General features: G+C 44.0%; 1 protein-coding gene across 1 annotated transcript; it reads right to left on the bottom strand.

Moving 5' to 3' along the window:
• Window positions 1-723: 723 nt before the first annotated feature.
• Window positions 724-5,831, bottom strand: LOC103706596 (amino acid transporter AVT6A). Its single transcript, XM_008790746.4, has 6 exons — window positions 5,590-5,831; window positions 4,408-4,866; window positions 3,284-3,436; window positions 2,950-3,153; window positions 2,306-2,771; window positions 724-1,202 (listed from the first exon to the last, which is right to left on the bottom strand). Exons 2-6 carry the CDS (start codon window positions 4,832-4,834, stop codon window positions 1,061-1,063), a joined length of 1,392 nt encoding a protein of 463 aa, XP_008788968.2. The 5' UTR covers window positions 4,835-4,866; window positions 5,590-5,831; the 3' UTR covers window positions 724-1,060.
• Between the last annotated feature and the right edge of the window lie 5,035 nt (window positions 5,832-10,866).

Here is a 10,866-nt window from a genome sequence, read left to right as displayed (position 1 = left end):
GAAAGAGGTCGGAAAACTAGAGAGCAGGCTTAAGGTATGTTTGATTCTGCAAGTTGGACAGCATGCATTCCTACTTACGACAACGATCCCTTCCATGGTGTTTGTTTTGCTGCACTCGCAAAAATACAAGTTCTTGAGCTCCAAAAGTTGAATAAAACTAGAGTTGATGCAACTTGAATTGCAGTAGTTCTAGCTCAATTGCTCCAATTTCTCAGCAACTTCAGTTACAACAGTAAAGACCCACAATAGACACAAGCAATCTTGTTAACACACATTTCCCAAATTCCAACTAGCTCATCTCTTCTCATCCCCCTTCTTATATGGCTAAAAGCATTTCCTATTACAGTGATAGAAATAAATGCATGAAAAAAAAAATCCAGAAAGTGGCAAACCTTCTGAAATACATTACATGCTACACAGAAGCTTCAAAACTAGTCCATCTCTAAGCGTTGGCAAACCAGCCTATTTATCAATGTTTCACCAATTAGTGAAATGAAACCTTTTACAACTACCAGCAAAATGGAAAGTAATGGCTGTATGACAGATTAGCAAACAGATCAGTAGAGAATTTTCTCAACAGATTAACATTTCTCTGTAAAATGGTAGGAAGCTCATATTAGGTTTCATATTATCTGCCTCCATGTCCCTAACATTAAAACACTGTCAAGCACAGAACAATGAAATGGAACATATAAGACTTTCTAATAGTAACTCATATCTCAATTAATTATTGAACAAATAATTTGAGTCATATATTTTATAATGCATACAAATAGGAGTTTACACAGTCAACCAGTACATAACCAAGTACAAAGGTCGATCAAGTTACAATTTATCCAATAGTTTACAATTCTCCAACTCCAACTTCACCCTTTGTAACAAGCCTTACAATACATCGTTTGCATACCATTCATAGCATGTAGCTCAACTTATATATTGAGATGCCCTCTATTATTGAACTAAACAAACTTAGACCATGCCCACATATGTTGGTGCCCAAATAACCAATGTTACCAACCTACATATGCACATTACTTCCACATACCAAGGATCACAGAACTTAAGATCGAGTCAAGGATTTGTCCTTCTTGAAAAGAGAGTAGGCATCACTATATACAGCTATCGCATTTGACAGCACAGCAAGGATGATCATGAAAACAGATAAGATCTTATCCCACTTGGTTGCTATGCCATGAGGATCCCTGAAATAAGACAAAAAATATCACAAGTAAAATTTGGGAGCCCAGTTAGTAGCTAAACAATGGAAAGAAACTAATCTCCTAAGCATCAGAGGCTCGGAGTGCAAAACAGTGAATGTGTTCATGCACTGTGAATGTTTAACATCTCAAGATAAGGTGCAGAACATGCTTAAAAGGTCTATAAGTGGAACACATATGAATGCACGCATATGTGCATTTTGTGGTTATGGTGTTGGTGTATACACATCAAACTTGAAAGGTACAAGATTATAGATGGATCGATAAAGCAACACAGAACTTGTAGAGATCCAGAAATAAACCACTATTAGTTAATAGTATAAATCCAGAACTCCTAAATCTAAACAGATGTTCTGAAAATTATCCATCAGCTCCTAACCCAAATAATCATGAGTAGTAACAGTGATTAATTCATATATAGCAATACATGGTGTCAATATAGTTTTCAGCAAGTTTTTGAATCCCATGAGAGTGGGTGTCCTGGTTTCTCCAGGCCTCGGGAGACCACACTGTCCTACCCTATCCCGGCGGCCATCCTGGTAGAGCATCTCGGTAGGTACCCTGCATCTCTCTCGCTTTTTTCTTTCATTTCCTTTTTTGTTTCTTTCCTTTTTTCTCCTTCTTTCATCCATTTCTTTCCTTTTCTTCTTCATTCTTTTGTCTTTCTTCTTCTTTCTTTCTTTTCTTCCTTATTTTCATCCTTCCTTACTTTCTTTGTCTTCTCACTTCCTTTCATTTCTCTTCTTCTTTCTTTACTTTCTTTTTTCTTTCCTTCCTTTCTTTTTTTTTCCTTTTCTTCTTCTCCTTACCATCCTTTCTTTCTTTCATCTTTCTTCTGCTTTCCAGCGTGTATGGGTTTATGAATCCTGGTCCTGTTAATGGGACAGCCGCGGCAGCCCTCATCCTGCTAGGATTTAAAACACTGATTTTCAGAAGTTTATTACTTCCCTGTCCTTCGTATGTTTAATTTTTTTAACTTAAGCAAAAGAGCTAGAATCACATTTATTTCAATGGAATCATAGCTAGTTTTACATCACCAGATCATGCCATGAAAATTAATATGGCCATGATTATATATGAGAACTCACCTAAGGGTAATGGCAGCAGGAAAAATAAATCCAATGCAAACAGCAGCTGTTGCACCAGTGAATTGAAAGGCATCCCAGATGCTGGGAATAAAATTTGCAGCCAGGAAAATGACTGAGAGAAGCCCCACTGTAATTAGCGCAAACCTCCGATTGTCAGAAGAAAACGGTCTTGCTGAAGGAAAGAGGAGGCCATCCAAGTTGAGCCGCAGTGCGTGGAAGATGATAGGGTACACAAGCATGAGGTGGACAGCGTAGCTCACGCGGACAGCATCATTAAGCAGAGAGCTGTATGGGATACCAAGGTTGGAGTCAAAGTTGGCAAGCACATCATCAAGAATAGATTCACCAAAGAGGAGGAAACTAAAGAAGCTTGTAGCGATGTAGACAGTAGAGCAGAGCACCAGCGAGGTCCACACAATGGGCTTGATCTGGGAGGAGTCATCAAGTTCATTGTTTATAGTGTGAACTGCAGAATTACAAAAATTTTCACTTTAACTAATCAGATTTAGTATCCATTACTTCTGGAACATCTTTGGACCAACCTAACTTTTCTTTAAGCAGGCAAACTTATTCTTACAAAATATAGACATTGTACCAAATCTGTCATGAAAAAGTAGCAAATATAATACTTAGAGTGATCATACCATTGTAATGGCAGATATACGCAGTTACAAGAACAGGGACTACTGTGAAAAGGTTCCAAACAGACGCCAAATTAGGTATACTTGGAAACAACTTGGGCACTGAAATGCTTCCACTCAGCAATTTTACAATAGCTATCCCAGCAGTAATTACAACAAAAACTACTGCTAGTGCAACTGATAAAGCAGATGTGAGTCTTAATGAATCTGCAGGAAAGGCAGCAGAATTCTTAATATCAGTATAACAAACAGGGATTTCAAATAGTTAACTTCTTTGGAGAGATTAATTGATTCAAAAGATAGCATGCAATGATTTAAGTAGTCAAGTCACACTCACCTATATGCTTGAAACATGCCAATGGAGCAAAAATTGCTAAAGTAGTGACCAGAAGAAGAAAAAACCGACCATTCCACCAGTGCTCCCCAAACCATCCTTCCAAAACACCATAATGGTGAACCCCACTGGAAGATGTTCCAGAAAGCACGTCACCTTAGAGAAAAAAAGAAAATATGATCCTTCAGGTTAGAATCATTGAATGCTATAAACTGAATTGGCTGTATCAAGCAAAAGCCGTATTCAACAATATGATGCAATTCGAGAAATATATCCTCTTGCTCTCTTAAGCAATGCAACCAGTGAAGGAAGAAGTTGCATGCTTAATGCACTAAGCATTGCTTGTAGCAAGTTATGTAAAAGGATTATTTCACTTGGCGCAAGATATGTTTAAGTGTTTCAAGACAATATCAGAATAGCAGCTAATTCCGAGAAGTATCATGATCATTCTAAATAGCCAGTATGTTGTTTGAGAAGATAATGTAGCTTCTCAAAGATAATTGAGACTTGAAGGGATTTAACAAGAACCAAATTTCCTATGACACAAAAAGGTACTAACACACAATAACATAATATCCATGTATGACTCATTCGTCTACTGGTCATGGGACTGCAGGCAAGCTATGTTAGCAAGGAAACTTACAAAATGTGATATTTGAATTCGTCTACGGGTCATGGGACTGCAGGCAAGCTATGTTAGCAAGGAAACTTACAAAATGTGATATTTGAATTCATCTACTGGTCATGGGACTGCAGGCAGGTTACATCGGCAAGGAAACTTACAAAATGTAAGTAAGTTATCAAAGGTATACAGAATTCTGAATTTTCTGATGAGACTGTGAAATAAATAGACATTTTTTCATCCGTCGTAGCAACAACATTATCCAAATCATGAACATTGCTTTCACTACCTCAATTCAAGATAAGTAAATTGTTTTTTTTCATAGGCTTCTTCAAGATCTGAATATATCAAACGATAATATGCAAAGTATTTCCGAAAAGAAAAAAAAAAACCTAACATAGAGCATCTCAGCATGAATTTATACAATGCAATAAAAAAAAAACAACCAACAAAATTATATTCAGGACAGAACAGGAAGAGAGAATGTTTTCATAGAATGTCATACCAATGATTATCATGTAGACGATCAACACACCCACATTATTTATGGTCACACAGATCTGAAGCAGCACCTTCCCAACTTTTCCAAATGCATCCCCCATAACGCCTGCATAGGATGCTGTTTTCCCAGCCCGGCTGAACCTGATCAACATCTCAATTGAGGCCTCAGTTAGGAAAGCAAAGAATATGACCATGGCAATTCCTGGCACCAGCCCTACGACTTTCATGGTGGCTGGGAGAGCCATGATTCCAGCTCCCACAATGGTCGTCGATAGGTTAAACACAGCCCCAGAAAAAGAAGCTCCATTAAACTCATCAAACCCTCCATCTTCCTCGCGTTTGGTTGGTAGCAGGGGAGCATTCTCATCAAGAATCTCTTTGTTACTTCGTCTCCCCTTATTCTCAACCGGGGAAAGGCCTCCAATGGTCATCTTTGTTCACCACAAGTTGCAATTTTGCAGTTCTAAATTTGAGGATATGAATCAAACTTTAGTTAGATTCTAGTGACCAAGGAATATTATCAAAAACGCACAGAAACATCACTTTTTGGAACTAAGATCTAAATCCAAACATAAAAGAACCTTATCAGGATAAGATCAAAAAGATTTCAATATATTCTTGAGCCAAAAGCTCGAGAATTTTGAACTATTAAAAAGTTTAATTCTTGTAACCACGGAATATTAACAAAAACGCAAAGAAAAATGGCTTTTTTGGAACTAAGATCTAATCCAAACATCAAGATCTTTACCAGGATAGAATCAAAAAAAGAGTTCAAGACATTTTTGAGCTGAAAGCTCGAGAATTTTGACCTATCAAAGAGTCGCAATCCGAGCTTCATAAGCGTGTGGCTTGAAATCGAAACCCAATAGCCGAATCTCAAGCTTAATTTAAGATATGGGTATCAATATCAAAGATTATTATGGGAAGATCAGCTGAATAAAACCTCACGTAAAAACAAAAATCGCCCAAAAAACAAACACTTTGCTCTTCCAAATCCACAAATCTTAAAATATCCGAAGCCGAAGTAACTTTGGATCGATCACCGTGGCTAAACAACAGAATAAAAATCTTAATTGAGAAAGAAACAAGAGAGAAGAAGAAGAAGAAGATAACAAGAGCCTTCCTTCCTCTTCTCCGATCTATAAAGACCTTAGGGATTATCTAACGTATCGTTCAAGTTTCCTACCGTTCTTATCTTGGATTTGACCTGGAACGCTGATTTTCGGTACTTCTATCACTCTCGGGAGGGGAAAGATAAGATTTTCACGCCGGGATCGAGCTCTGTTCGAAGGAGGCGATCGATAAGCTCGATTGAAATGGGGTTTTTGATCGTCGGAGGTAGGAAAGAAGGAAGCTTTTTTCTTCCTCCCTTTCAACTCTGGGCGGGAGTTAGAAAGAAGAGGGAGGTAGAGGGGGAGAAAGGGGTCAGAATCTGGCAGTCTGGCTTTAGATTCCTCCAATCATAAGGAGACAACTGGTAATTGACAGGGTTTTTTTTTTGGTTAGCAATAATTATTGATAACGTTAAGTAAAAACGGAAGCAAGACAAATATTAACAAAAAAAAAGAAAATGCCAAAAAAAAACAGTGGACTCTTCGGTAGGGTCGGATTTAAAGCAAATAACAAATTATCCCCACGAATATACAAATCCGTCGCGGGAAAATGCTTGCGGCAAAAACATTGGTTGGCTTCTCATCCACAAAAAAAAAAAAAAAAAAAACATGGGTTAGCTTCTAATGAAAAGGAAAAAAAAATATCGATTGATTGCACCAAAAAAACTCACCTGGACGTCGCACTATTGTGGCATTACTTGATTTTATGAAGTTCTGTCGAAAATTTAGAAAATTTTTACCTAATAAATGATGCATCATAGCATTATTCATGTAAGATTGCATAAATAACAATCTGGCTATGACCGACATCGCAATTAGCAACATGGGAAGTAGTAGTGATGAGTTTTTATTCAACATTTGTATTGCTTGCAAAATTTTATGCTGCTTATTTTTTAAATTTGTTTACAATATTATTAATTGAATATGGTTCGATATTAATTGAATATGGTTAGATTAATAACCAATTATGGTATTTGATAGGCGTTTGATTCAACTATTGTTGGATAATACAACCGACTAATAGCAGCTCCTCGTATGGCCTTGGCCTTCACTAAATGCATCATAAGGTCATTTAAAACTTTTTTTTTTTTTTTGTGGTTAAAACGGCAATTCATATAGCTCTAACTTGAGTACATCCTGCCAAATCAGAAAAAAGCAAAAGATACAGATCAGGCGGGAGTTCTGCCGTGGATGACCAACATAACTCTCCAGAATGCCGTGCAGCATAGGAGGCGACCCAGTCTGCTGCCCTGTTCGCCTCCCGGAAAACATGTACTGCCTGAAACTCCTCCATCGCCATAGCCAGCCTGCGGGTCTCCCGAATAAGTGGGTGGCCATCTCCATATCTATCCGCCCCCCGGATCCAATCTATAACAATAGAAGAGTCCCCCTCAAGAAACACCCGCCCGGCCCGAGCACCCGCCTCACGTAGGAAACACCGGCCCATGCTGCCCATAGCTCTGCTCCCACAACCGAGAGCCCTGTCGAGCCCCGGCCACCCGCCGCAATCAACCTCCCATGGTGGTCTCTGATAACAAAACCGACTCCTCCTGACCTCCCATTCCTCGCCACACTGCCATCGAAATTCACTTTGAGATAACCAGGGGGTGGGGGTACCCAAGAAACCACCGCAAAACTCGGCGCTGAAACAGCACTACGGATACCCCAGATGTCCCTAGTTGGCCCAAGTGAAGACGAGGCCATGCAGGAGAGGACCTCCTCCGCCTGAAGCACCGCTCTCTCCACCACCATCATCGCCGAGAGCCTCCTACCCTCAAACAGACGAGCGTTCCAGTCCAACCAAATATGGTAGGCCAGATACGCTCTAAGTATCCCTGCCTCTGCGAACATAGGGCTCCGTACCGAGGCTCGCAGCAAGTGCAACAAATCCTGTGCCGTCTCTACCGAGTGATGAATAGGAACAGGAGAGCGCCTCCAAATCTCCCTAGCCCTATGGCAGTGTAGTAGAACATGTCGAATAGTCTCCTCTGTATCCGAACACACCTCGCACTCCTGAGGAACCCGAACACCCCGCCTGACTAGTATACTCCTGGTAGGGAGGCAGCCCCAAGCCACCTTCCATAAAAACAGCGCAACCCTCGGGTGAATCCTCATCCGCCAGATCCAACCTCCCTCAATCACTCTCGCTGGCTCCCCCCTGAACAAAGCCTGAAGGTCCCTGGCTCGCACCTGTGATCGGCCCGACGGCGCCCAGACCAACCTGTCGGTCTCCCCCTGAACTGGCACCGGGAGGCCCAAAATCGTCTCAGCCAACTGAGCCCCAAATGCCTCTCGGATCAATCCCTCCCTCCACCTGCCCTCCTCTGAGTCCAACAGGTCGCTAACCCTCCGGCCTGCTAATCGCACCGTGTCCACCATGGTCGGCATGCGGCTGATCGGCACTGCAGTCACCCAACAGTCCTCCAATATATCAATGGAGCATCCATCACCAATCGCCCATCTGATCTCCGAAAGGACCACCCCAGCTCTGGCACACATCTCCCTCCACACCGGGGAGTGAGAACGGGCCGCTCGCACTCCGGGCACCAGAACGCCATACTTGGCCCTCATCAGTGAGGACCACAAACTATCGGGCTCCATAACAAATCTAGCTACATGGCGTGCCGCTAGAGCCTCCCTCCGCACCAACAGGGACTGCACCCCTAGACCACCACATCTGGTAGGCTGGCACACCACCTCCTATGCCAGCAAATGAATACCACCTCTACCACCTTGCCTACCCCAAATAAAGTTCCTAACCAGCTGCTCAATATTCCTCAAGGTCGACACTGGAATAATAGAATGGGAAAGTAAATAAACAGGGATCGAGGAGAGAACTGACCTAACCAGGGTAATCCTCCCCATCATAGATAGAGAGCGCATCTGCCAACCCTCCATCCTCTGCCTAATGCTGGTCTCCAGATAGGAACAGTCACTCCCACGCAAGCGCCGGCCAGAGAGCGGGACCCCCAAGTATCTCATCGTGCCATCCTGCTCACCTATCCCCAAGATCTCCCTAATAGAATGTCTCATCTCCTGTCTGGTCGACGGGCTAAAGCACACAGCAGATTTCGAAAAGTTGACCCTCTGACCAGACATAGCACAATAGTCCTGAAGGACTCTAGTAAGAACCAGAGCATCTCGGCAAGTCGCACGGGCTAGCAGCAAACAATCATCCGCAAAGAGCAAATGTGAGATCGATGGGGCATCCAGCGCGGGCCTGTAAATCTCCAGCTCCTGGGCGAGCACAACCTGATGCAGAGCTCTGGATAGCGCATCCGCACATAGAATAAACAAGGGGATAAGGGACACCCCTGTCGTAGCCCTCCCGTAGACACAAAATAGCTAGAAGGCGTGCCATTCACCAAGATGGCAAAAGAAGGAGTCCTGACACAACCCATGATCCACTGAATCCACACCCCAGGAAAACCAAACCCCAGCAGAGACTGATATAGAAACTCCCATCGCATCCTATCATAGGCCCGCTCCATATCTAGCTTGACTCCCATCAAGCTCCTCCTCATCGGAGCCCTCTCCAAATCAAACATGAACTCCTGGGCTATCATCACATTGTCGGATATACTCCGACCACCTATGAAAGCACCCTACTCCGGACTGATCAAACTCGGCAGAACATCCCGCAACCTGACGGCAAGAATCTTCGCCGTAGCCTTGTACAAAGTGGTACAGAGGCTAATCGGTCGAAAGTGACCCGGCTCAGAGGCATCCTGCCGTTTCGGTATCAGGGTAATGAAAGTCCGCTGCCAATCCGAGGACATCACTGCTGAAGTAAAAAACTGCTGTATGGCCGCCGTCACATCCTGTCCCACTATCCTCCAGTACCTCCGAAAGAAGAGCGGTGGAAAGCCATCCGGCCCTGGCGCCTTGTCCCCCTCAAGAGACCAAACCGCCCCCCGAATCTCCTCCACCGAGACCGGCCTAGTCAGCTCAGCAGCCTCCTCCCTCGACACCCTCACTCCCGGTACCGGCGGCTCCACTCGGCCCCCCTCTCCCCTCTGCTCCGTCCACCTCGCTCTGAAGAAGCACTCAACAATCCTCCGGATAACCACCGGGTCATCTGATACCTGGCCGTCCTCACCCCTGATAGATCTGATCCTGTTCTGGTTCCTCCTAATCACCGTAGACTGGTGAAAGAACTTTGTATTTCGGTCCCCCTCCAAAATCCACTGTACCCTGGACTTCTGTCTCCATAGTGTATCCTGCTGTCTGAGAAGGGAGTCATGCAATGCCAAGTGAGATCTAAGCTCCCCCATCAGAACCTCCGATAATCCTCCCATCTGTGCCTCCTGAACCTGAAGTCTGGAAATGGCCTCCTCTTCTTCCTCTACCCTCCTAAAGATGTTCCCCACTTCCTCCCGATTCCACCTTCTCAACCTCCGCCAGTCAACTCCAACCTTCGGGATACCCGATACATAGCATCGCCCCTAACCGGGGAACACCACGCCTCCCTCACCATCTCCCAAGAACGTGGATAGCTAAGCCAGAACTTCTCAAATCTGAAAGGGGGGCGAACTGGGGTGTATATCTCAGTACTCACCAGCAATGGATGATGATCCGAGGCAATCCTCGGCAGATGTCTGACATGATGGTCCGGAAAGCACTGAACCCACCCGGCTGTAGCACAGGCTCTGTCCAATCTCTCCCATACTCGGGCCCGCCCCTGCTGATTGTTACACCATGTATACCTAGGCCCTGAGAAGCCCAAGTCAATCAAACCATTGGCAGTAAGAAAATCCTGGAACTCCTTGATCTTCCTGTTGAGAGTAAAAGGGTTCCCCCCCAACTTTTCCGAAGCATCCACAATACAATTGAAATCTCCTGCTACCAACATAGGGTGACCATGACTTATCAGTCGCGTAGCCTCCTCCCATAGTGTCCTCCTGACCCTATAATCAGTACTGGCATAAACTGCTGAGAGAACCCAAGGACGCCTGTTACCCTCTGAGATCACCAAGATCACCTCTTGAGAGCAAACATTAAAACACCCCAATGTACATCGACCCAAATCCCATGTGACGATGATACCTCCCGACAATCCTTGAGAATCCACAGCATAGAAGCCCCACGCTCGCGGGATCACCCTTCTCACCTTCTGCAAACTACTGCCACAAAGCCGAGACTCTAATAGCACACAAATATCCGGGTTGTGCTGTTGCACCAACCGACGAAAAGCCGGAGCAAAGGAGGGTTTCCCCGCCCCCCGGCAGTTCCATAGTAGGATCTTCATAAAGCACCCAATGGTCCCGCACAACTCCCAACACCGGAGCTGTGGCTACCCCCTGCATCCTCATCCATGCACTCTACACCTCCTAGTGAGTCACTTCGCATTC

The sequence above is a fragment of the Phoenix dactylifera genome, chromosome 1 (genome assembly GCF_009389715.1).
Source record: "Phoenix dactylifera cultivar Barhee BC4 chromosome 1, palm_55x_up_171113_PBpolish2nd_filt_p, whole genome shotgun sequence".
NCBI classification, from domain to species: Eukaryota; Viridiplantae; Streptophyta; class Magnoliopsida; order Arecales; family Arecaceae; genus Phoenix; species Phoenix dactylifera.
The sequence above is the reverse complement of the archived record's forward strand: the minus strand, read 5'-3'. Positions and strand labels throughout refer to the sequence as shown.

Coding starts and splice junctions, on each gene's coding strand:
- LOC103706596 (XM_008790746.4), bottom strand. CDS start 4,834: ATGACCATTGGAGGCCTTTCCCCGGTTGAGAATAAGGGGAGACGAAGT. Junction 3,437..4,407: donor CGTCTACATGATAATCATTG/GTATGACATTCT, acceptor TTTTTCTCTAAG/GTGACGTGCTTTCTGGAACA. Junction 1,203..2,305: donor CCTGCTGCCATTACCCTTAG/GTGAGTTCTCAT, acceptor GTCTTATTTCAG/GGATCCTCATGGCATAGCAA.